The sequence below is a fragment of the Emydura macquarii genome, unplaced genomic scaffold, assembly GCF_026122565.2.
Source record: "Emydura macquarii macquarii isolate MOO-44397 ecotype Brisbane River unplaced genomic scaffold, CSIRO-AGI_Emac_v2 contig_1790, whole genome shotgun sequence".
NCBI lineage: Eukaryota > Metazoa > Chordata > Testudines > Chelidae > Emydura > Emydura macquarii.
In genome coordinates, this window is record NW_027131927.1 from 28,189,661 (window position 1) to 28,216,366 (window position 26,706).

General features: G+C 40.2%; 1 protein-coding gene and 1 long non-coding RNA gene across 26 annotated transcripts in view; one reads left to right on the forward strand and one right to left on the reverse strand.

Annotated features, from left to right (window-relative positions):
• Positions 1-8,003: 8,003 nt before the first annotated feature.
• LOC137159039 (uncharacterized) lies at positions 8,004-11,367 on the reverse strand. Of its 2 annotated transcripts, none has more exons than XR_010921528.1 (3): positions 11,233-11,367; positions 10,266-10,433; positions 8,004-9,006 (listed from the first exon to the last, which is right to left on the reverse strand). It is a non-coding gene; the product is annotated as an uncharacterized lncRNA (long non-coding RNA). The 2 variants fall into 2 exon arrangements; XR_010921529.1 differs by lacking the exon at positions 11,233-11,367 and adding an exon at positions 10,787-10,851.
• PDLIM5 (PDZ and LIM domain 5) overlaps positions 10,707-26,706 on the forward strand; it is a 175,898-nt gene continuing 159,898 nt past the window's right edge. For 2 of the 24 annotated variants that reach the window (XM_067557195.1, XM_067557201.1), the window contains exons 1-2: positions 13,690-14,282; positions 15,176-15,311. In XM_067557195.1, the coding sequence (XP_067413296.1) occupies positions 15,216-15,311 (96 nt within the window). In that variant the 5' untranslated portion in view covers positions 13,690-14,282; positions 15,176-15,215. Of the gene's footprint in view, positions 11,329-13,532; positions 13,583-13,682; positions 14,283-15,175; positions 15,312-26,706 lie in introns of those variants that run through there. The other 22 variants (XM_067557212.1, XM_067557213.1, XM_067557191.1 and 19 more) reach the window with 21 other exon arrangements.

Consider the following 26,706-nt stretch of genomic DNA (forward strand, 5'->3'; position numbering starts at 1 on the left):
ATCTTTGAGTCAGAAATACTGGCATAATACACAGATCTATTTGACAGCTAACTCACTAAATCTAACTGTACAATCAGTGTTTTGACAAATAGTCTGGTTGGATATAAATCAATCTAATCCAATCTCTGCATGTGTAATATGTTCATCAGTGGTGTATGCAAGCATTGTACAAATTTAAACACTATAAGGACAAGCTTCTCTGTTTCTCTCTCCATTTCTCCCCCTCCACTAGGATTTTTATTTATGGGAGGAATGCAGCTACTAGTTGTTCCACAGCTTTGAAGAGCAGCTGAAAAATAATCACAAGTCTCACTATTCTGGTTGATAGTTCCATTTTTTCCAGACACACACAACTGTCATGGTTGTGAAGAGTGATTACCTTGGAAGACTAGGATTAGAAGACTTGGAAGACTAGGACTCAGATCTTGAATTTAACTTGGTATTCAATGGTGACTAAGTACAGAGAGTGCAGCCCAGGGGATGGCTTCTTCAAGGGATATCTCCGATACAGAGGTGGTTGATCACCCATCTTCCGTCTTCCACATTTGCAACACAGTTATAAAACTTCCACTCTCCTGGATATAAGTTCATCTGGTGAAATTCCTGACATAAGTGGCTCTCTTCTTCTTCCTCGTTTGCCTAAGATCTTGCCTAATAGTATGAGTTCTGAAACCAAGTCACTCTGCAATCAGCAAGCAATATGACCACGGAAAGCTGTTATTCTCTTTCCCAAGATCTCAAATAGTTGTGCTCTTTTTAAAATCACCCTTCTCATCACCTCATTGTTTGTAATATTGGCTATCCAGCTAATTTTTGACATTCTTCTGAAACATCAAAATTCAAATGCCCTGAGTCATCTGTGTCCTTGCTAAGTGCCCACCTCTCACATCCATACTGGAGGGTTGACCATATGCAGTGTTTCAGCAATCTAGTATGGATGTGCAGTTTTAACTTTCGACAACACAGATGTCTTTGAAAGCACAGATGTAGCTGATGTTGATAAGGTCAGTGGCTGCTCTCCAAACCAAAAGGAGCTTTCCTAAGGTTGGTGATTACATTCCTAAAGTAGAGTGCATTTCATTAATCTTGCCTGCGTGTCACAAATGAGAAGAACACCATGGCCAAGTTTGAGTCTACCAGGATGGGGTGTAATCTTCTGGCCAGCTATAGTTGGAATATTTTTCATAGCCATAGCTAATTAGATATCCCATAGCAATGAGGAAGCCAGAAGAACTTCATCCTCTGCCTCAGATAGTCAAAATGATGATGTGGTCCTGGCAAGTTTTTTGAAGTGCTCCTTTCCCCATACCATCACCTCTGCCTTAACCTGGGAGAGCTTAAGATAGTGGATTTTTCTCCAGGTGTGAATGTCTTCTTGGCATTGGCAGAGCTTGGAGATGGCACGTTATGTATTTGTGAAGAAGGCATAGAGTTTAAGTAGTGTCTGCATAGTGCTGGCATTTGAATCTGTGTTGTCTAATAACCTCCATTAGGAGTTTCACATAATTGCTAAACACGATGTGAAACCTCTGGGTTAAGTCACTTCAGATGGAGAAGGAGTTGCCCACTATGATCCTCTAGTCTAGGTTATTTGTGAGAGGAAAGAGTAGAGCTATCTTAATGAACTTTCTTGTCAGGGGACAACCACATTCCCACCAACTTCTGCTATGTCTCTCTAAGGTGGGAGAGCAGCATTCCATGTATGAAGGTTGAACAGTATCCAGTACAGCAGAGAGACCCACCAAGTTTAGTATGGACGTATGCACCTTCTCAAAAGAAAAGAAGAAAATATTTATCAATGAAATAAATGACAATTCTGTTGTGTCCCAGCTATAAGTCCATTTAGGAAGATCCAGGATATTGACAGTAGATACACATGGCTTTCAATGTAACTCTTTGCCAGCTTCTTGGTTAGCTTGCTTAGAAATAGGAGATCAGGTGTCCTAGTCATTTTTCCAGTTCAAGTCCAGTTAGATGAAGGTGCCCGTGAGTAAAATCAAAGCTTTGATTTTAGCCTAAAAAGTTTCTTTCTTTTTCTTTTAAGTGCATGTTTGACTTATCAGGTCTTGCCAATATCTTTGCCAATAATGCCAATTTATATCTCCCCTTTGTCTCCGTCTATCACTTTCAACTTTGTATCTTTTTCCATGCTGGTGGAGGAACTTGCAAGTCACAGTCCACCATACTCCTACCCTCTTCCCTAATTAAACCCCCTCCTAAAAGACATTTCTTCCACGAGGCCTCTCCACATACAAAAAAATCTCAAAAATCAACAGATTAAGGATTTTAAAAACTATCCAAAGTAATTCCTTCCTCTGAATCAACATGTACATCTTGTCTCTCTGGGCCTCAGATTGTAAGCTCTCCAAGGCTAGGACAGAATAGAGTCATAGAAATGTAGGGCTAGAAAGGACATTGAGAGGCAAATCCAGTCCCCTCTGCTGAGGCAGGACCAAGTAAATCTAGACAATCTTTGAAAGGTGTTTGTCCAACCTGTTCTAAGAATCCTACAATTATGGGAATTCCACAACCTCTCTTTGAAGCCTATGCTTATACTCAGAAATTTTTTCTTAATATCTAAATCTCCCTTGCTGCAATTTAAGCGCATTATTTCTTGTCCCATTTTCAATGGGCATGGAGAATAGTTGATCATCATCTTCTCTGTAACAGCCCTTAACATATTTGAAGTCTTATCAGGTCCCCCTTCAGTCTTCTTTTCTCAAGACTAAATATGCCCAGTTTGTTTTTAATCTTTCCACATAGGTCAGGTTTTCTAAACCTTTTATCATTTTTGTTGCTCTCCTCTGGATTCTCTCCAATTTGTCCACATTTTTCCTAAAGTGTGGCATCCAGAATTGGACACAGTGCTCCAGGTAAGGCCTCACCAGTGCTGTGCAGAGTGATACAGGTACCTCTTGTCTTATGTATGACACTCCTGTTAATACACACCAGAATGGTATTAGCCTTTTTTGCATCTGCATCATATTGTTGATTCATTCATTTTGTGATCCACTATACCCCCCATTCTTTTTCTGCAGTACTACCACCTAATCTGATATTCCCCATTTTGTAGTTGTGCGTCATTTTTCCTTCCAAAATACTGTGCACTCGTCGTTATTAAATTTCATCTTGTTGATTTCAGACCAATTCACTAGTTCATCAAGGTCATTTTGAATTTTAATCCTGTTCTCCAAAGTGCTTACAACCCCTCCCAGTTTGGTGTCATCTGCAAATTTTATATATGCTTCACTCCATTATCCAAGTCATTAAGGAAAATGTTGACTAGTACCAGACTCAGGACTGACCCCTCAGGATCCCACTAGATACACCCTTCCAGTTTGACAGTGAACCACTGATAACTACTCCTTAAGTATGGTTTTTCAACCAGCTGCACACCTATCTTATAGCAATTTCATCTAGACTACATTTCCCTACTTTGCTTATGCGAATGTAATTTGGGACTATGTCAGGAGTCTAAAAAATAATACAGGTATATCACATCTACAGCTTCCCCCCCCCCCACGTCCACTAGGCCAATAACCCTGCCAAAGAAGGAAATTAGGTTGGTTTGGCATGATTAGTTCTTGGCCACTCCTTACAATTTTCTTATTCTCCAGGTACTTAAAAACTGATTGTTTAATAATTTGTTCCAGTATTTTTCCAGGTATCAAAGTTAGGCTGACTGGTCTATAATTCCCCAGGTCCTCTTGGTTCCCATTTTTAAAGACAGGTTCTATTTTTGCCCTTCTCCAGTCCTGTGGCACCTCACCCATCCTCCGGGAGTTCTCACAGAAAATTGTTAATGGTTCCAAGACTGCTTCAGGTAGTTCCTTAACAACCCTACCATCAGGCCCTGCTGACTCTATTACATCTACTTTATCTAAATATTCTTTAACATGTAATTTCCCTATTTTGGCTTGTGTTCCTTCCCCCCGTGTTAAAATTACTTCTGTTGAGTATCTGGTCACCATTAGCCTTTTTAATGAAGACTGAAACAAAAGAGGCATTAAATACCTCAATCTTCTTGATGTCATTTGTTATTAGGTCTACTTCCCTACTTAGTAGAGAACCTACACTTTCGTTTGCCTTTCTCTTCCTCCTAATCAATTTCTGGTTACTACTTCTATTTTCTGAAACAAAAAGTTGTCTCCAATACATTCAAAAATTAAGAAATAATTTTATTAAGATTTGTATTGTCATAGTGCCTTAAAGGCTCCTACCAAGCATTGGGTCCAGATATGCTGTGCCCTGTTCATACACAGAGTTAGAGACACTCCCCCAAAGATCTGACAGTCTACAGAGACAAAAATAAAAGTAGGAGAAAGGGAATGTTATCCTCATTGTTTAGGTGGGCAACTCAAATATAGTGAGAATGTGGGGAGTATACACTCAGTATTTTCACTGATTTAGCTAAATTGGTACAAAATCCAATTTAGTAAAGTTGGTGCCATTCCCTAATATACAATTGTTATATGTATTTAAAAGTGTTTATAGAGGTATAATTTAATTTAAATCCACATACATGCAGCCAGACGAGTTGCAGCAATTAAATTAAATTGATTTTTTTATAGTTAAATTTGTGCAAAAACTGTGCATAGACCAGGTCTAAATGACTTGCCTCCGGTGATGCAGGAAGTCTGTGGAAGAGCTGGCTCTGAACTCAGATCTTTGTGAGTCCCTGTGCCTTCACCATGAGACCACCTATAGCTTGTACAGATCTGTGCATACTGTTGATGCTTAACAACTTATAAATGACAATAATCATTTGAAAAATGTTGTCATTCTTCATCCAGGTTCATCCCTTTTCTGATTCTGAGAAATTCGTTCTAGCTTTTATCTACTCTAGTCTAAACCACAGTAAATTAGTGTTGCCTATTTGCAAGCAGAATGCTTTTTATGCTATAGCTTGTACATTTTCTCTCTCTTGCCAGAGCAGTATATTATGTAAAGGATTAGAAGCAAAGCTTCACCTCTCCTGCCATAGCACTATTTTAAAAATAAATAAATAAATACAGTTGTTAGGAAGATTTTGATGTTGGTCAGCAAGACCCTTCATCATCGGTATTCTTAAAATATGGCAGGTTTGACGTTAAAGTACAAGTTGTAACAAAACCATCTTCAGTTGGTGAGATTATAATTAAAACACACACACACAGATATACATAAACCACTCCCTGTTGCCAAGGGCAAGGAAATTTAAACAAAGCAGCTGTCATTAGGATTGGAAAGAGAGAGGAGGATTGAGGTACTCACTCTTGTTACCTGTAGGGCCCTGGTAAGAAGGCGATATGCTTAACTCTGAATTGTTTTCCTTGCCTCAGCATGCTATAAGAACCTAATATAGAACAGAACTGTTAGCCTCAGTCAGAGGCTGGATGGTCCAGTGGTAGGGTGCTAGCCTGGGACTTAGGAGATCTAGGGTCAGTTCCCTGTTCTGTCACAGACCCTCTGTGTGACCTTGGACAATTTACTTACTGACTGAGTTCCCCAGCTGTAAAATGGGAATAACACCTCCACAGGGAGTTGATGAGCATAAGTGGGTTTTAAAAATTGTCAGGTGTTCAGATATTTCAGTGACAGATAGGTTGTATGTAACTTGACAAACAAAAATCTAGTTTGAAGCAGTTCATCATAGCATCTCTCTGGATTCCCAAATTCCAATTATTATTTTATTGATTTGGATGGAGAAAATTATCTCTCCTTTTGCCCTAGGCTTATGTACATTTTAAATATAAACACATTGGTTGAAATCCTGACCCCATTGAAGTTAATAGCGAAACTTCCATTGATTTCACTAATCATAAAATGCTGCTTAAGTGTTACAATAGTACGTGCCCTGCAGATACCGGAGGGAAGGAACGAACAAGCTACAAAATAGCTTGTGATTTTTATTTCTAGTCTTGTGATATTTGGTTGTTTTCCTTCTTAAAGCTCCAGTTCCTGGTGTTATGTGATTTCTAGCCTTCATGGTTGTGCAGAAAAGCTTGAAAATGTGAAGCCTAAAGGCTCAAAAACCCAAAGGGTACAATAACAAGAATTCAATTTTTTTTACGTTCTCCTGACTTTTAAAAAAATCTCATGATTTTAGGGCCTGACTTGTGATTATTTTGAATGCTTGGGATTGGCAACATTGCTGTTAAATCATAGATTCTTTAAAGAGAGGTTCTTTCTGGACTAAAAATCAACTGTATTCTAGGATTTTAAATAATTGCATTGAACATAACTTCATAAATAGAAACTAAAACTGAAAGTGCTGATCTGGTACAGCTATAGCCTATAAGTAATGGCTGAAACTATAATAAATGATTTTATAGTAATTATTCTACAGTGCATCATTAATATCTGTTTGTAATGTATGCTAATTTATCATTTCACAACCAGAGCTAATATTCCATCTGTGTTAGGGTTTTCTATTACACTCCTCATTCCAGTGTCTAAGTACTTCCCAGGTAAAGGTTAATGGTGACCAGATACTCACCACAATTAATAACAAAAAGGGGGGGAAGGAATGCAAGCCAAAATAGAGAGAGAATATTTTAACAAATATTTTAAAAAGTTAGATGTATTCAAGTTTGCAGCGCCTAATGAAATTAATCCTAGGGTATTTAAAGTAAGTAGTGAAGCAATCTCGGAATTGTTAGCAAATACCTTTGATAACTCTTGGGGAACAGGGACCTGTGGTGAGGTCCCAAAAGACTGGAGAAGGGCAAAATAGTACTTATTTTTAAAAAGGGAAACAAAGAGAACCCAGAGAATTATAGACCAGTCACCCTAACTTTGATATCTGGAAAGGTACTGGAACAAATTATTAAACAATCAATTTGCAAGCATCTGGAGGATAAGAGGGTCATAAGGAATAGCCACATGGATTTCTCAAGAACAAGTCATGCCAAACCAATGTAATTTCCTTCTTTGACAGGGTTACTGGCCTACTGGGTGGGGAAAGCAGTAGAGGTGATATACCTTGATTTTAGTAAGGCTTCTGACACAGTCTCACAGTTCTTGTAAACAAATTAGGCGAATGTGGTCTAGATGAAATTACTGTAAGGTAGGTGCACAATTGGTTGAAAAACCATATTCAAATTGTTTGCTGTCAAATTGGGAGTGAGTACCTAGCAGGAGAGTATACATATAAAATTTGCAGATGACACCAAACTGGGAGGGGTTGTAAGCACTTTGGAGGACAGGATTAAAATTCAAAATGACCTTGACAAAATGGAGAATTGGTCTGAAATCAACAAGATGAAATTCAATAAAGATGAGTGAAAAGTACTTAACTTGGGAAGGAAAAATCTAATGCACAGCTGCAAAATGGGGAATAATGGATTAAGGGATAGTACTGCAGAAAAAGAATGGGGATTATAGAGGATCACAAAATGAATGAGTAAAAAATGTGATGCAGTTGCAAAAAAGGCTAATATCATACTGGGGTGTATTAACAGGAGTCTCGTATGTAAGATGCAAGGGGTAGTTGTCCCACTCTACTCAGCACTGGTGAGGACTGGAGCACTATGTCCAATTCTGGGTGCCATACTTAGGAAAGACGTGGACAAATTGGAGAAAGTCCAGAGGAGAGCAACAAAAATGATAAAAAGTTTAGAAAACCTGACCTATGTGGAAAGATTAAAAAAAAACTGGGCATATTTAGTCTTGAGAAAAGAAGACTGAAGGGGGACCTGATAAGTCTTCAAATATGTTAAGGGCTGTTAGAAAGAGGACGGGGATCAATTGTACTCCATGTCTGCTGAAGATAGGATAAGACGTAATAGGCTTTAATCGACAGCAAGGGAGATTTCAGTTAGATATTAGGGAAAACTTTCAAACTAGAAGGGTAATTGAGTATGGGAATAGGTTTGCAAGAGAGGTTGTGGAATCCCGGTCACTGGAGGTTTTTAAGAACAGGTTGGACATACACCCGTCAGGGATGGTATAGATCAGTGGTCCCCAAAGTTTTGGGGTTGTGCCCCTCCCTTACCTTGTCCGCACCAACTCAGGAGCTGCAATTGGGAGCGGGGCCAAAGCCACAGTTGGGGGCTGTGAGTGGAGCAGGGATCCAATCTGTGCCTGGGGCCAGGGTAGGGGCTGGAGTTGCAGCTGCAGGGCCTCAGCCCAGGAATGGGGCTGGGGCCAGGAATAGGCCCCAGGGCCCAGGCACAGGCTGTGGCCAGGAATGACAGGGGCATGTGGGATGGCCAGGAGTGGGGTGCAGGGCTGCAGCTGGGAGCCGAGGCTGGGACTTCAGCCAGTGCGTGGGGCTGGAGTGGAGATGTGGGGCAGAGCGGGGCTGGGTGGTGCTCCCTCTCCACCCCTGTAGGGGCTGGCCCAAGTCCTGCCGTGCCATGCCTCCTAAAGGTTCCTCTGTAGTTTGGGGACCTGGTCTAGATTTATTTGCTCCTGCCACAGCAGTGGGGATTGGACTTGGTGATCTCTTGAGGTTTCTATGACTCTAAATTGGGTCTGCGAAGGTAGGTCCTTAGTGGGTTTTAATCTCTGCTCTTCTTTCATCCCTGGAAAAGGAAGCTGTGCTTGAGATATGAGGAGGCTTGGAGGACTTTTTTTGTGAGGAGAGGGTGTTCCATTTTAGCCTTCCCTTTTATCTGGTTGTAATAGAAAGTTTTGGCAAATTGGAGGGCTTTGCAGTGTAGCCTAACAGATCAAGAATGAGTTGTCTCCACTTCTCAGATGCTGCAACCTGGGCTTTGTTATGAAGTAGGTGGGTCATGACCCTAATGATAGCCTTGGAAGTCAGAACTAAGGCTTTTAACTGGCCATAGAATTAGACTAGAAGCAAAAGGAAGGAATGGAATACAAGGATGATGTATTTACAGCAGTCCATCTGACTGAGGAGGCAGACTGTCTCATTGTGCATGAACAAGAGCCTCTGTGTTGCTTCCCCCTTCAGTCTCCAGATACGCTGTTATAGTCATTCAGGCTGGAGGTGCTGAATGCATGGATCACTGGGGCCATATCCTCCTCTGGGAAGAAAGGCTGAAGTTTCCTAGTAAACTGGAAATGGACAAAGATATTTTTCATTAATGAGGCTACATGGTATTCTAGGCTAAGAGCAAAATCAAACAGAACCCCAAGGCTTTGCACTACCTGGATATATTTTGGGTCTGTGTGGGACCTCCTGCCCCTGGAGATGTCATGTGTGACATTTGCAGGGGTGGGAGTGCTAAGCTCCTTCCATGCTAATAAATAAAACAGTGTGAGATTGACCTAAAAACCTTGTGACAGAAAGAAAAATCATTGTTATGGGGAACTAAAAATCATGTGATGGAGCTTAAGTCTCTGGTGCGTAATGCGGATTTTCTTTTTAGCCTGAGCAGAGATGCTTAATGGGGGGGGGTGGGGGAAGGAGGACAGAGAGGAATGGTTACTAAAAAAGCAGTGCGGCCATGTAAATATCTACTATCTATAAAAACAGCCACAGTGGGGGAAAATATAACCGTTACTAATAGTCAAGCTAAACAAGAGACAATTAAAGCAGACTTAAGGTTCAGTGCTACAGCACTTACTCACACATGGCTTTACTGGAACTCATAAAATCAGGTCCTGGCCCCCTTGCATCCCAAAGTAAAAAAACTCTGAAGGTGAGAAATGGGAAACCAAGGTTGTAATCCTGCAAGCTACTCTGTGTGGGTGGCACTTGTATCCATGCAAAGCCCCAGGGAAATTAACAAGGCGCAATTTGAATGCAGATCACCTTGCAAGATCAGGGACCAAGTTTACTCTAATAGTATATTATTTAGTGTGCTTAATTGGATAAAAAAAAATTTAAGTCATTTTCACTAAAATTCTTTTTATTTTTAATAATATATTTTAAAAGTGCCTATCCCAGTCTCTAGGTGCTTTTGCCACAGGTTAAAAAAACCAAAGCAAATAAAACCAAAGCAAAATATAATAAGACCAACCTAGCAGCTTCTCCTCACCTCCAAATTAGGAAGTAACTAGCTACAGATGAAATCAAACAGTCCCTTACCACCACCACCCCCTTATCTAACAATACTAGCCTTTATAGGGCTTTTCCTTCCCTAAAAGCTTGGTAAATGGTTGAGCCATGCAGTGCTCTCTGCTAGGCAGCAGTTTTGTCCTATTTCAGACCAAGAGATGCAGTGAGTGCTAATGCTAACAAATCCCTTGGAAAATAAATACCCTCTCTTTTATAGTGAGGAGACTGCAGCTCCAGTATCTCTGCTGACCCCAGTTGAGGTTATAAGGTAGGGAGTTTACAAAAAGAGGGGGAAAACTGTAATTATACATACGTAAATACAAGAGCTGATGCCTGCCCAGGCACATGCACAAGAGTATGGTCCAGTGGTTGAAACCGGGGCCTGGAAGCCAGAAATTTTCCAGTTCTTTCCTGGCCTTGACAATAACTTCCACTGCACCCTGGAGTTAGTCACTTAACTTCTCTGACTCCGTTTCTTGTGCTATAAAATAGAGGATAATTCTTACTCAGAAGTATTGTGTTAATTAGTTAATGTGTTCACAGTGCTTTGAAAATGAAAAGAGCTGTATTATTATCAATCTCTCTCTTACTATTCAGTGCACACTCATTGGGCCAGATGTTAGCCCTCTGTTCTGCCTGGCATAGAAGAACCCCAAGGTGGGTATCTGGGATTAGCTATGGCCCCAGGGTTGGGGAGGGACATATGGCTGAACACTCTGGCCATCCGTGGCAGAACTGCCCCACCCAGCTGATCCCAGTGGTGGGGAAGCGTGGGGCACAACTAGCATGAAGCCACCTGTGTGCCTGTACCCTGCTGTGCCCAGCACAACTCACCCTCGCTCCTAGCCCTACTGTTGCTATTCTATTGCCATTGACTCGATTACTCCTCTGGTTACCCCTGGCTCTTTCTCCAGGCCGGCTGTTGTCTAGAATTTAAATGATGTCATACTCCTGTGCGTGCTGTGTTGTCTTTCACGTGCTGTCAAGCGCCCAGGATGCCTTTGGCAGGGCGGTGCCACGTAGGGAAAGTGGCACGGGGCTGCTGTTGGCACTAGGACGCAGCCCCTGCGCCTCTGGCTGCCCTTTTGTGCCTGGGCCTGGGCGTCTGCAGGGGCAAGCTATTGTCTTAGCTGTCCCGGCCTTTAAGCCTCCCCCCGCAGGCAGTCTGCCGCGGCTTCCTTCTCCCTCTCTGCTGGAGAGCGGAGAACTTCCCCATCCCTCCTCCACGCTCCTGGGCCGGGTGGGGGGAGGAGCAGAGAGAGGCGGAAGTGAAAACCAACCAGCCCCGCGGGACGCGCGCAGCCCCAGCCTTCCCAGCCTCGCGCGCGCTGCGAGCTCTGCGGGTCTCGCCTGCGCTTCCCTCCCGGCTGCTGCAGGTGAGCAGGTGCCGCGCGCTGCGCCGTGCCGCGCCGCGCCGCGGCGGGGGGAGACGTGGACGCCCGGCTCTGGGCTGCCCCGCCGCGAAGCCCGGTCTCCTCTCCCTGCAAAGGGGCTGGTCGCTCAGGTGCTGAGAACTGGCGCGGCTGGAGGGAAGAAGGGGCACCTGCGGGAGGAGCCGGGGAGGGGAGGCTCAGTGCGTGGGGCGGGAGAGCAGCCCGCCTTCCCCCGGCACCGAGCTGTGCAGCTCCGGGGCGCAGAGGAGCGTCGGCTGCCCCATTGTGAGCGAGGGAGGCATCCCTCCCCCACTGCCAGCGAGGGAGAAGGCGCCTGGGGTGCAAGGCAGAGGGGTCTGGGCGGCAGGGTCTGGGCGGGGGGCGGGGGGCGGGCAGGTCAGAACCCCCCGGGAAGTGGGGAGGAGAGAGTCCCTCCGAAGAGAAGCAGGAGGGAAAAAGCAGCTGTGTCTAAACGAGGGTCCCGTTGAGCTGATCCGAATTGTTACTGGCTTTGCGCCTCACTTCGGTTCTTGGTTTGGTTTTTCCCTTCGGAGCCCGTTTGCAGTCTGGATGCTCTGGTGTGTGTGTTAAGGAAAACCACAAACGTCGAGCTGTTACTATTTACCGGGTAACCGATTGTTTCTCCTTTCAAGAACTCTAATTAAGGAAGGAAACCACCAAGTCGTTGTAGGTGCCAACACTGCAAGCCCGTGTCTGTGCGTGCATGCCTGGGTTGGGCTCTCTGAATCTGTTTTGGTTACTTAAATGCAAGCATGTTGCATAAAGTAGCACCAAAAATGGTCAAAGGGAGGGGAGTATTTTGAAAAGGACAGTTCATAGCTGAGCTGGGTTGGGCAGGTTTAGGGTGTGTAATTGTTTGATCATGGCCATGTATTTTCTCCTGCCTGTCTGGACTTTTGTAAGGAGATAGCTACTGGAACAGTAAAGGCAGCAGTTTCACTCATACACCAAGGCCTTTTTAAAAAAAAATTTAAATGGTGAGGTGTTTAATGCTGCTTTTTCTGCATTGTATGGATGGTTTGGGACTACTCATAAAAGCAAACCTACTTTTTATGCTTTCATGCTATAACAAATGCATCCACTTAGGATGTCGTCATTATCACTATTCTGCACACCAGGGTATCTGGGATCTTTACTGCAGCAGAACATCAGAGCCTCCTGAAAGCTCAGGCGCCCCAATCATTTTAGCTGAAATATCATTTCTGTTATCTATTAGCACTATTGGACATATGATCTACAGTTAAGCAATTCTTATTCCCTCCAACAGAGGGTGATGATGCACATACTCATTTATGATGCAATTGTGAAACCCTTCTGTTTATGAGCCCTTACACAAGAGGGATCACTGAATGCTCATCAACATGAGTGACAGTTTCACAATTTAGCCCTTAGCTAGTCCAATACACAATGTTCTGTTTGAGACAAAGTCAATTCACTGTATGATACCTCTCCTTTGTACCAGGTATAGAATCTCTAACAGTGGCAAAAACATAATCATAAGAATAAATCTATTTTCCGAGGGTGTTCCTTTGGTCATCATCATCCCTCTCTTCTCTCCTCCGCCCCCCCCCCCCCCGCCCATCCCAAATAATCTAATTTATGAAATGCAGATGTTTTACTGCAAGCTCAAAGCCTGGGGGAGGGGAGAGTGTGTGGTGGGGCACATTATACTTTATCATTTCCCCTTCCTTTGCAGTTACAGTTACAAAAAAAGTACAGTATCTTTTCCTGGATTTTTGTTGTTGGTTGTTCCTCCCTTCCCCACTCCTTTTAACTCATTCAGAAAAAAATCATTCACACACTTGATTTTTGCTCTGAGTTAGGGGAAAAAAAAAAAAGCTTGTCAACCACTATTGGTGAATAGTGTGTCCCACAACACATGAGATGAGGTTCATTTTTCCACAGTCATTAATTTATGCTGATTGTAGTGAGGTTACTTTAGGGGGAGCAAAACATTTTTTTATGGTAATAAAATCTTTAGTAAACTAAAATCCATATTTATATGGGAGTCAGCGTTTAGTACACAGAATAGTTCAGTGAGTTGTAGTTCTTGCTGGGACTAGTGAGCAGGTCCTATAAGGATCATGTGTCAGACTCTGTGGACATTCCCTTTTGTGTGGGTGAGTGAGGGGAAGGGAAGAGGAGGAACATTTGAACTAGGTAGACATTGGAGTTCTGCCCTCAGAGTTCAGTGGGAGCAATGGTCCTTTTTGTGGCTTCTGGCACAGGGGTGTAAGTAAGTAGTTCAGGAGCTGCCTCACTTCTGAAACAATTTCTGTTGTTAGCTTAGAGTAGTAGTTCCTAAAGGTGATCTTGTTAGCCTGCCTTAGCCCAATAGTCGTGTTTTCTTTAGTTAAGTGGACCTACTGGTGTGAATAAGACTATCACAGTTTGACACTTCTTGGGGAGCAAGGCTGAACAGCTAGACTCTTTTGGTGAGATGTATCTGGAAATCTATCTAATTACATTTTAATTCTAATTTCCTCAAGAAAGGACTTTAGTGTGGTGTTAGACTTCCGGTGAGAGATTTTGTAGAACTTTCCAGGTATTAGTATTCCCAAGAAATAAAATTGTTTTATTAGTACACTATCCCTAAATCTGTTGCTGTAAATAAAATTCACCTTTAGCGTAAGCATAGTGAAAAATAATTCTTGCAGCACTTGATAATATTTGAAACACATTTTCTCTTACTTGACCGAAGTTCCACCTTAAATCTCCTATATTAAGTAACTATGGAATCTTACAGTGCTTTGGTGTAATCTTACAGTAATCCACCCCCTTGTGTGTGCACTTTCCCTCCCTCCCCACAAATATATAAAAATAGAAGGCAGTTACTACCTAAGATGTCATTGTGATATTTCCTGTATGTGGTGCAGCTGAAGCTGTTCTCTTTGACAGTGAGCAACAACATTAAGTGCACAGCGTGCTTTTTAAAGGTAATCCTTTATCCTTGTTTGGGGAGGAGGGAAGATAATATTGGGATACTCTTAAAATAATTTTTCTTCATTTAAAGAAGTTGACTTGATACAGAACTTACTCTGGTTACAAGTTTTTGCATTTTTTTCTCATTTCTTCTATAACACTTGTATGTGCGTAATATGACATTGGAATTGGTGCTTGATGTACATTAAACTGTAGGTAAAAATGCCAACAAGAAATAACATATTTTTCCTCTGAATAGCTTTAAAATTAAAATGTGTAGATTTTGGTATTTTGAAAGTGTTACCCAAAACATGCACACTCCTTGGGAATGAGTTTTGATGTGATAATTGTACCAGTGTAGTTGTGGCTAAGTATATAATATCACAGGAAATATATTTTGTGGGAAATTAAAGTGCTAACTTCTCTTCCTTAAACTATTAAAATTTTAATGAATTTAAGTAATTTTTAGGACCATTGTCAATTTAAATTTGGTCCAATGCTTAAATTTTGTAAAAACAAGCTTAAAAAAACTTCAAACAAAAACCTAGAGGAAATATTTCTGCAATGTTTTTTCCAAAGAAAACAATTGCTAAAAGATCATAGCCATGCAGTGTGTGAAACCCAAATATTGCAGTACTAAGAATCAGAAAGTACAACTAATGATTGATTGATTTTTATTTCTTTTTCTAAGCTGAAGCCAAAAAGTCAACAAAGAGCACAAATAGTGACAAACCTGACTTTTTAAAGTCCATTCATTTTTAATAATATAAGGTGGTATAGAACAGAAACAAATGTTTGCAACATATATTTAAATTGACAGTGCCCCTTTTAAGTTATGTTTGCATTTCCATTTCACTGTGTACATGTCTTGTTAAGATTTATATTAAAATTTAATCCTCTTCCACAGACACTGATTATCTGGAATTAGCCCTTGAGCATCCAACAACATGAGCAACTACAGTGTATCTTTGGTCGGCCCTGCTCCTTGGGGTTTTAGGCTTCAAGGTGGAAAAGACTTCAACATGCCTTTGACAATCTCAAGGGTGAGCATATTTGCCTTTATAGACTTTCCAGAAATGTCTACTACATCATGTGGTACCTGAAACCTGCAAAGATGAGTATTTCTGAAATATGATCCTCTTGCTGAACGCAAGGACTGATCACTTGTACAGTAGGTGCCACCTTGTCCCTTAGGGTGGAGCAGCTTTTTTTTAAACCAGTTGAGAAAATTAATTTTCATTAATGTTTGAGGCCTCCCACCAAGTTCCCTTGGGGAGAGCAAATGTTTGTAACAGTGTTTTGCTTTTTTCTATGCATCAGGTAGAATTATTTCCTTTCATCCTTGTTTTCATAGATGTGAAACAGAGGTGGAAAGCTGCTGACATAAATTCTATCATGCCTTATACTAAAGTTAGCTTTTGAGCAGCAGAATGTGTTTGTTTGTTTTTTTCAGTGTTTTTTTTTGTGTGGGGTGGAGGAGGACAGAGAGGTGGATGCATATATCTCAAGTGTGAGGGGGCATGGATATTTAATCAGAAAATAACTCATGTTGCCTCATATCTTTCAGCATATGTTAATTGAGTTTATGGTCTTTCAGTATCTATTCTTGCAAAACCCTCCTGTTTACAATTTAAAAAAAAAAAGTAGTTAAACTATGTGCAGTAGTTGTAGATGGTGTTTCATTAAAATATTCCTGAATGAACATGCCAGTTTCTCACGGGTGTTGTACAGTGTTTGTGCGCTTAACTGCTATTATTCAAAGGATTTCAGGAGCTAAGTCAGAACAGATAAAATCTTTGTCTGTACCAATAGAAATGCAGTGTCTAGCTAGAGTTCACTAGCCTCAAATAGCACTTAATGAATATTTTTCTTTGAATGTGAGCTGGGTTTCAAAACCTTCCTCAAATGTCTGAGGGCTGAGGCATGTATATGTATGACATATTCATATAAATTTTGCAATATTGAGGCTTTCAGAATATTAGGAATCCTAGTTATAGAAGAGTTCATTTTACTTTAACAATATCTGCTTCCTCTGTGTAAACCAATTTTTTGAAGGGCAATTCTACAATAAAAGTATTTATGTAAAAATGGCTCCTTATTTAACAGATTCTCTCCTCCCCCCCCCCCCCTTGCACTTTCCCTATATCACACTATTTACTTCAGTGACAAAGATAAGTTACTTCTTACAACATGTTATGAGTGCAGCAGAGTCGATATTGCCCTGGGAGAGGGATCTGGATTCTGTTGCATCGTCAAACTTAGCGTTTTCAATTGCAAGTCCAAATACTGCTGGCTCATTTAGACCTAGGTAACCTTATTCAGCTGTGAGTTATGTTGTTGAGATCAAAGTGGAATTTTGACTCTGCAGCATTTTTTTATATAAATAATACAGAATTCAGTACTATAGAAATGACCACGAATAAATACAAACTTATGACCGTTGATGCCTGAGCCAGAGAGTGTACTGTCTGCTTTTTTTTAAACCTACACTGAGTTTGTATGACTGACAGGAGAATATCAACAAATGATTTTGAGCTACTGATAAACAATAAATGTGGAATCTGAGAGTGCTGTTTTTACAGTCACTTTTCAAAGCACCACAACATTTCTTAAGGTGTAGGTTATATTAAAGTGCCTCTAAATGCTTCAACGTTATTGGCTTGCTTTTGAATCATGCTTGTCACTTCAGGCTTTGGATTTTTTCAAGCTAGGTATCAGTGGGGCTTCTGATTTGATGGCTGTCATTTTACATGGCAAAGAACTATGACTGTGATAAACCCTGGCATGCAAGTGGTTGCACCTAGAGATTTAATCCTTGACTGGCAGGTATGAGCTGGGAAGTACTGATGGGAAGTACTGATTTCAAAGTTGTTGAAACGCAGATCCTAGATATTTTTTGTTCAGGGACTCTTATCTGGTACACATCATAATATCTATCAAACCATGGTAAATGATAGAAAATAGTATTACTACTTTTAGTGTGTTTGGGAACCAGAGTGCAGCCATATAACGAGAGTAGGTAGATTTAAACCAGAAGCTTTGCAGAGAGAGGGAGTGATATTTTAAGACTATTTATTACACTTATCTTTCATTAGCATTATGCCACATGGATCAAGCATACTTACATGTGCTGTTGTATTGGGATGAGCTAAAGAAATATACAAATTGGTCTAAAACAATTGAATCTGTAAGCCCCAGTCCTGTGATCCCATGCCTAAGACCCCATTTGAGTAGCTTGTGTTGCAGAATTGGGGCCATAATAATCTCAGAGCAAAAATTTTTAAAAAGGAAAGATAAAAACTGACACTTCTGCATGAGCTCCACCCCTTCTAGATGGTTTCTTTTCACTGTAAGTTGGAGAGTGTGTATGTATTTGGTCTGGAGTTAAAATGTACTTAGTTATGGTATGTGAATCCTCCTCCTATCTATAATTTGAAGAGTTCAGTCTTGTGTTCCTGATAGACTAGCACAGCATGTACAACACTCCATCCTTCTCTTCCTAGTGAAGCATAAATGCCTTCCCTGTGTAGTTAGACTGCTAATTAAAGAGTTTAGAACACATTGATATAAAAAAAAAAAAAGTAACAAAGCAACAGAGTTATTTCTATTCCCTTACAAAGGTCCTGCTGTCTGTTGTGACCTTCTTGGGTTTATTGCAGTCATGCCTGGAATTCATTCTAGTCATTGTGTTGACAGCGAATATCTTGCTGTAGCTTTGTTTTAACTCCTTGCATTAAATTTACACAATACTTAGAACAACATTTTTCTGTGTAGTTGACAAATAGTAAGGTGATCTCCTAACAGTATTGAAATGACATGTAAGTTAGTCTTTTCCTTAAGAACTTTAACAAACTTGCATCTCACGTGACTGTTTCAAGAAAGCTTTTCTTAAAGTTAATTCTTATTGCTATTGCAGTTTTAATGGAATTAATCAGTGTTGCTGTCACTAGAAATATACTAATTGTCCTGTGTTCGTCCATTGAAATTTTGCAATTGCAAGTGTGAATTAAGGCTTTTTTAACTTGAGTCCAAATGTTTGTGACATATTTGACACTACACATTGTACACTGTGTATTTAAATTAGAATCCCGTAAAACATTTGTAGTGCTTGCCATGACTGAGTGACATTGTTCAAGTAATACAGAAATGTTACTATTGAAAAATGTTTATATATAAACGTTAATCAAGAGTCTGCTCTGAACCTAAAGGGTGACATAAAACCAGGCAAAAATACAGGAATGGGTGGAAAAAACCCATGAAGTAGTTGGCAGAAAAACTTGGGTGGGGTATAGGAAGTGGAAGGGGTTGTGGGAGGAGATGGTGGAGACGTATGCAGGATAAGAGTTTTGGGGTACTTTCAAAGTGAGAAATTTGAACTATGGACTTGATGCTCCAAGATGTTGAGCATTCTGGCTCCCATCCAGCAATGTATTTAAATATGTGTTTAACTTGAAGCGTATGACTAGTCCAGTGGGACTGCTCCCATGACTGAAGTTAAGGATCGAACCCGATATGTATAAGAAAACAGATACAATTGTGCTGATCTGGTATTCTGTTTTTTTGCTGCGTCCCCTATAAAAGACTGATCCTGCTCCTTTTAGATCTCATTGGCAGCAGGACTGGGCTGATAGCTGAGAAAAAAACTCTAACAGAGAGTCACAAATAAATGCTATGGCAGTACTTTCATACGGAGAGAATGCAAAAATTAGCCTATTTAGCCTGCAATAAATGAAGATGGAGATTACTTGACTGGGGGAATTCAAAGATAGGACGCTTCCGCAGTATAACTTCACTTCTTCCGTATGGCAAAGTAAACAGGGCAAAATAAAATGAATAAAACTGAGAAGATGAAGAGGATAAAAATTGCTTTTTTACCTTGTTGCATAATCCAAAAACAAGACACATGTCAAAACTTAAGAGCAGTAAAATTAGAGCAAATAAAAGCAAATCATATTTGATGCAGGTTGTTAGCTTCTGGAAGCTATTACCAGAGGAAACCAAGACCCATGTTTTTGCTGTATTTAAAATAATAAAGTCTACCTGACTTTATGTTTATCAACAACATTGGTAGTTATGCACGCTGATTATAGCCATAATGAAATCTGCTTCAAGCTATAAACTGTTCACCTGTGAGTCAAATGTACAGCCCTGCCCATGTTAGTATACTATTTTCTAAAGTACTGACTGCTGCCAGATTCAGGATACTGGATGAAGTGGCCCAGTATTCTGTATGTGGTTATGGTAACGTGACCGTAAAAGTGGCATCATGGATTTCGATGGTTATTGTCTCAATTATTTTCATATAAAATTTTATCTTAAGTAAAAAGGTATTTTGTTAACTGCCAGCCCTGCAAACTCGGCCTGGACTCTGATGATCAAACTGGTTCTCTTTAATCTGGAACACAATCACCAGTAATCAAGTATCTGCGGGACAAATTAGCCATCACTGACACTTGTGTAATCCCATGTTCTCAGGCAGTCTTGTTGATTGATGACTATTGAGCGGACATCTTGGGAATGACATTGATACATGCCATTTAGCCTTTGCCAGCTGGATTGGTCCTTCTGGTTGTGGACGTAAGGACAGGTTTTTTTCACCATTCCCCATTTAAATTTTTTTTTTAAATCTAAGAAATTGATGCAACTTTAAGGATGTACAGTTGCATCTAAATATGTTAGGTAAGGTTTCTACAGTAGCACTAACTCAGACACCTTTCATATGCATAAAGAACGTGCGTAACAACACAAACATTATGTATAAGCAATACATATAACAAAAGAAAACAGAATATGCTGCATATGTGTAATGTGGTTGAATTAGCATTGTTGTAGAAACTTTGCTATAATCTGAGTTCTTCAGATGTTCCATTAACTTCTTTTATTTGCATTAGGATTCTGATAGTTGATTTGAGCTCTATAGTTGACTAACATCACCAGGGTAAAACTCAGTAGATACAACTGTAACATTAGAGTTGTCAAAATTGCTGTTCTCTGCAGGATGTAATGCATAATGGTGTTTGGTGTCAATGTTGCATTCATTATGTTATGATTACCTGAGATAGCTTTAATCATTTGGATCTTATGTTTAATGTAAGCTTGATTATGTTTGTAACATGCCTGAATAGGGATTGTAAACTGTTGAAGGTGACAGGGTTTTTCAGGCATCGCTTAATAGTGTTCTATAGCAACACTTAACATGAAAAGTTAGATAAGGATTTTATAGCTTTTTAACGTTTAAGACAATTTACAAGTTACATGACAAAGCAGCCCCTTTATGGGAAAAATATAAAATTAACTTTTTGTTTGATTGCAAATACTGTTCAAAGGAGTTCTTGCAAAAGAAATTTCTCTGTCTGGCTTGATTCTTCTTCAGCTTTTTTGAAGAACAATCTTCTTTATACATTTTACTTAGATTGATAAGTTCTGTGTACACCAGCAGCATCCCAGCTTCTTGCAGTGTCTCAACTGCCTGAATCTGGCACCAAAGCACATGAAAGAAGACTGTCTGTCTCTCTCTCTTCCCCCCCAATGTTCCTCCTGTGTCCTGCCCTTCAAAAAATGTAAACATCCCATCCCCACTCATGACACAACGTTAATGATGTTGCTAAATTGGGACAAAGATAACAAAGAAATAATCAAATATTGTATATCTGTATATACCTAGATAGCATATATTAATATTAACATGGGCTCTAAAGGTGTACCCATTTTTGTAAAATGATGTAGTTACGACGAGGTACTTGGGAGAATTTTGGGTTCAATTCCCAGTTTTGCAACAAACTTCCCGTGTGACTTTGGGAGAACTGAGAGGCAAAGAATAGTTGAATCATCCATCTGTAAAATGGTGGTAATAATACTTCAATTGGTCTGTTGTATCTACTTGAGGTTGTAAGCTCTTCAGAGTAGGCACTCTTTGTTTGAATAGTGCTTGGCACAATGTAGACTTAATCTTGTTAAGGCCTGTAGTTAGACTTGCCAACATTGTAGGTGAGTACTGCTTATTATTACATTCTCTAAGGGTATTTCTTACTGCTTTTTGCAGCACTCCCCAACTCCCAATTTTGTTGTACAGAGATGAAAAAATAAGGGATTGTTGGTAACCCTACCTGTAGGTACTACTGAAAGGAATACAAATAATTAATAACATCTTCTGTTAATGTAGCAGAGGATCTATTCCCCCACTCCCTTAAAGCAGTGTCAGAAGATTATAGTTAGGAGATTGATGCCTCCCCTTTATTCTGTGCTCTCTTCTTCCCCCTGTTGCAGTATCTAAAAACATAACCGTATCCCTGTAACCCATGTATGTGATTTGGATCCAGAGGATGCTGTATGTTGTACAGAAAAATCATAATTTTTAAAAAACCAAATCCTCTCCCCACCCTTGTATTGTTAATATAACCTTGACTAGGGATCTGCATAGGTTGTGACACTTCTAATGCCACATATGATTTCCTAATACTTGGAAATGATCTATTTTAAAAAATGCTAACATCTGTGAAGATAATTCTAAATGAAGGGAATAAGGCAACAGGATACTTCTGACTGAGCTGACGCTTGGGATTGTCGGTTTCCACTGGCTAGAACCTTGCTGAGCCTGTTTGATATAGATACAGATATATATTATTTATTTTTAGACCACACGTGTTCTGCCTGGTTTAAAAAAAAATCATGATTGGGAGTGGGGAAATCAAAGCAAATAAAATGGAATTTCACTCATGCAAGTATACTCTAAGAGAAACAGTAGAGTAACTTTTGATCCCTCCTGGCAAATACATTAGTAGTAGTGCTGGTAACTGTGTGCAGCGCTTTCCTGCAAGACATTGAGAATTATCAGTTTGGGATATGGCATTTTAAAACAAATTTTCATTGTACAGTAGTTTGCATTTGAGTGTCCTAATAGCTCTGTAAAAAAACAACATATGAAAAATATTTGGCAACACTTACTTTTATAGATGTCCTGTGAAGTCACCATAGGTAGCGGAACAAGGCTGTTAACTTCCCTTGGAAATGTGCCAAGGCAGGGGGAATAGCAGGTCATTGAGCTTCTTCTGGCCAATGGCTCAATGGCCGTTTTGTGCCACTAGGCACAAAAAGTAGCACATGGTTGGACATTTACAGGAGATAAAAAATTGGAACTCTCCTTGCAAAGGCCATGAAATAGGACTTTCTGTTGAATATTAACAGGAAAGAATTAGACTTATTTGCTTTCTCTGTATTTGAGCCAGGGGCCTGACAATTTCTGTCAACTTCCCTACCATTTCAAGGAGCTATTTTTAGTGGAACTGCTTTTCTCACTATTCATTCTCTGATGGATATCTCTGAGGGCAGGGTGAGAGGAGACATAGCCTTGAAAGGTTGGTTGGTTTGTTTTGGTACAGAGCCAGGAGATAACATTGGTTTTGTTGGGGGATTTTAAGAACAGATCTCATATTATCAGGCTATCCATTTAAGGGAAAGTGTAACAGAAAACTGTCCTTCATGTTTCAGGCACTGGGACTATTGAAAGGATGACATTACCACTGTCATTAGACAAAAACAGCTTAATATTATAGCTTATTTTTTAGGTCAAAGTAGGTTTCTTTTGTAGGCAAGGAACCTTGCTGTCAGTCTCTAACTCTTAAAGGAGATATATGTGCCACAAATCATCATCATGGATTGTACAAACCGGCTCTCTTGTTAGTAGTCTCTGAAGAGAGGCTGATGGTTGAAGCTGTGAAAATTAAAAAAATCATCTCGATCCTCAGAACAAAGTTGAGGCACACGGAGAAGGGATGGTGCTGATGTTGCTTATGTGTACAGGGAGGTGGTTGGAACATGTGCACGTACTTAGCCACACACGCCCTGCTCTGCAGTCTCCTAAACTGGAGATGGAATGGAAGTCTCATCAGGGTCCTTTATTTTGTGTGATCAGTTCTGATTAGAAAAGATAAGGGTCATATTGCATTCTCTGGACTGCAAGAAGCTGTACTAGTCTGTTTTTGGGGCAAAGAAAGGACTGAAAATGAAACCACTAGTAAGAAAACTTTGTAGTACCATTAAATGGCAGAGGGGAAAGTTAAGCAGTAAGTAGCAGATGTGTCATTCTGTCTGCATCTGCTTAATCCAAGATGGAAATCTCTTGTAGTTTCCCCTTCCCTGTGTTTCCCACAAACTGGAGCAGTCAAGGGGAGTTTTCAGCAGACAAACAGATCTGTTGTTTTAGTAAATGTTGTACTGGCATACCATAATAAATGATAGCTAAAATAGTGATTTTTAAAAACATACCTTGTCTTAATTTAGGTGAACTCAAATGCATCATCAGGTTTTCAGTGTGGGTTCTGCTCTATATATTAGTGTAGCAAAAATAATAGATAGGTGGGGTGCATTCATTGCACCTCTGAATGGATTTGGTGTTTATCTGTACTTGTTTGGATGATCTTGTTTGGCTGCTGCTGGATTAGGAAAATGAAGAAAATGCTATTAGTGGCCGCCAGTGAAAAGTTTGGTTTAAGTGACTTTTGCCTGCCACAGACTTCCTATGGGATGCTAAATAAGGATAGAATCCAGTTTTCCAAGATAGTATTCTCCATGAGTCTCTTCTTTCTTTTTTCTGCAGTCCCCTGCCTCAATTAACTGCATAATTTGGAAGGTATTTAGTTAATGAGCCATGGGTCTTACAGACAGCCTCATTGACAACACAGTCCTGGCTGATTCCCAGAGCACAGTCTGTCCAGTGCACTGAATGAGGCAGTGGACTTGTGGCAAAAATAGAATGTGATCATGTAATTAAAGATTGTATCATGCTGTGTACTCACTGGAGAGCTGAATTAAGATTGAATGGATGGAGCATACGCAAAGTGTATTTGGTGTAGAAAGTAATCAGTAGAAATGGAATGTTGAGAGAGTTTTGTTGCCAACTTCTAAAGGACCTCTACTGAGTGTGTGGAAACAGCAGTTTTTCTTTCAGAGGTTTATAACTCAGATAAATTTGGGTGCATTTTTCCCCAAAGTGACAGCAAAACCCAACTCCACAGTATGACAGTGCTAGAGCTGCTTAGCAAAACAGTTGTCAACGTTTTTCTTTTAACATTGGCCAAAAAAATGTACTCCCTCTCTCCTCCCCCAAATCCTGGTATCTAAAACAGCTAAACTTCTGTTTGTTGAAAATTTCCAAAAATGTTAACCAGAGGCAGACACCCATCATGGATAATGTTGACCTAAACAGTTAAACATTTAGTGAAATTATAAGGAAGACAAAACAGCGTCTTACAATGAAAAGTGCTAGACAACCCTAGCTATAGGTGTTTCTGTCTGCTGTGCCAATAATGAAACTCAGCTGAATATGATGTATTATTTGAAATCCCAGTGAGCTAAAATATGAATCTTGCTTCCAGATCTTTGTAATTGCTTTGCTGGAAAGGTCAAATGACTTGGCCAGGAGCTAACTATGGAGGGTCTGACTTAGTCTGTTTTATATTAAGGGATGACCTAATGTGGTATTCAGTCCTGTCTCTAACTTCCATGGTTGACCATCACAATTTGACACATTTACCTTGGAGAGAGAATGCTGTATTTATTTTTCATTAGTTATTTCATATTTTGTTTTGAAAGTTTGAGAGATTGTTTAGCTATATTTAAAAAGCTAAAACAAGCTAGGTAGTAATTACTTTTTGAGTGTAAGAATGCCATCTGAGCTAAAATAAATATACACTTCATTTAATGACAAGCTTATGTCTGGGTTGTGTAAAGAGATCCTATAACCTCAAAGAAATGCAGTGAGGCTGGAAAAAAATTTTGTCTCTCTCCTTAGCAGAAGCTTCAGTTGCTGAATGTGGTATGTTTTATTTGGGCTGCTTCTTTAACATTTTGCAGAGCAAAGGCAGAATCTTCAGGTCATGTACCTTATTTATTTTGATTTATGCACTTCTTCACTGTCCTTTGGCTTAGTGGATACTTGAGGTTCATGGTATTCTTGTTTGGAGGTTCTAGCAGGAGAGTGGAGCTCTCCTGACATTCCTTCTATGAGCAAGGATAGGTCATCTGAAAATGTAGTGTTAGCACAGGTGTTGCTTTTGGGGAAAAAAGTGAGGTTCTTCCTTAATCATGTTTGTTTTGATCATTTTGTGCACGTCTACATGTTAAAAGTAGGGCCAATATATTTGGCAAGACCCTTCCTCTCCCTTGAAGCAAGTTGGAGCCTAGCAGCCTATGCTCTGCTGTCAGTGGCTGCCCCATCTTCACTTTTCGGGTGTGGGCTTAGTAACTCCTTAACAATGAAGATGTACAGAGATGGTCTTGTGTAGTTGCTGGGGGAGTAAGCTTGTTACAGTGCTGGGTTGTCTATATAATTCCATGATGTTCCTTTTTTTCCCCTTAAGCTCCCTTTCTTATTGACGCTTCACGGGGACTGCAGTGTCGCTATGCTGACTGCAGAGGCTGCTTTCTATCTTTCCCTATATTGGGATACAGTTTCCATTACTGCAGGAGAGCATTGGTTCTCTACTGGCACTGAGAGGATCCTGTCAAAATGAGGAGCCTCCTGGAAGGAGGTTCCGAGGCCAAGAAAGGTGGGGGAAATGCTGCCTCTTTAAGACCTTTGTCATCAGTATCCAGGATGCTTGTAGGAGATTGTCTTCTCCTCTCTGTCTTGTTCATAAGGACTCCTGCCTATATGTTGTGAGGAAATCAGTGATGGTGGGGGGAGGGATTGGTGGTGGTTGAGGTACTGTGATTTTCTCTGTGTTGGGACTTAGTTGACATTGAGAGCAGAGTTCCAAGGGGAATGCATGGTGAATGTGAAGATTCTGTCAAAATCAGTGATTGGGAAATGGTGAAAATGCTGTTTGCCAAGAGCTGAGGAGTAGGGAGAAGGCTCTTTCCAACCAAAAAGCCTATATACTTAACTTTTTTAACCTAAATGAAAGCCTAGATTGGGTTCAAAAGAGTTGGAGAAGTTATAACTTTTAAGCTGAAATTTATTTTTCTCAGGATTTTTGTCATTTGGTGGTAGCCTGAATAGCAGGCTTTGAAAGGCGTCTGTCTACAGTATAGACTCATTGTGATTCTATAATTTATAAAATGTGACAAGTTTTAAAACTTGCATATGCAGTGGTTAAATTATAGTAATTACTTACAGAAAATGAATATTTAAAAATGAGAAGCAGTATGTAATGTATTTCTGGGGCCAGTTCTTCTTGAAAGTGACAGTGTAATTATGACAATTACTTGACCAGACTTTTCCTATGGTATTCTAAAAGTATCTAAATTCTTACTTCAGGCCTCTATCATCTGTAGAAGGATCCTGCACCCCCTTCACTGAATGAAAAGAGGCCTGGTGGGAGAAGAGACTGGCTGACTTTTATTAGACCAACTGGGAAGTTCTAGGCTTGTAAACATTTCACCATCAAAGTTGTGTGTGTGGTAAATCATATGGTTTCCTTTTGGTTTTCTCAACTATGT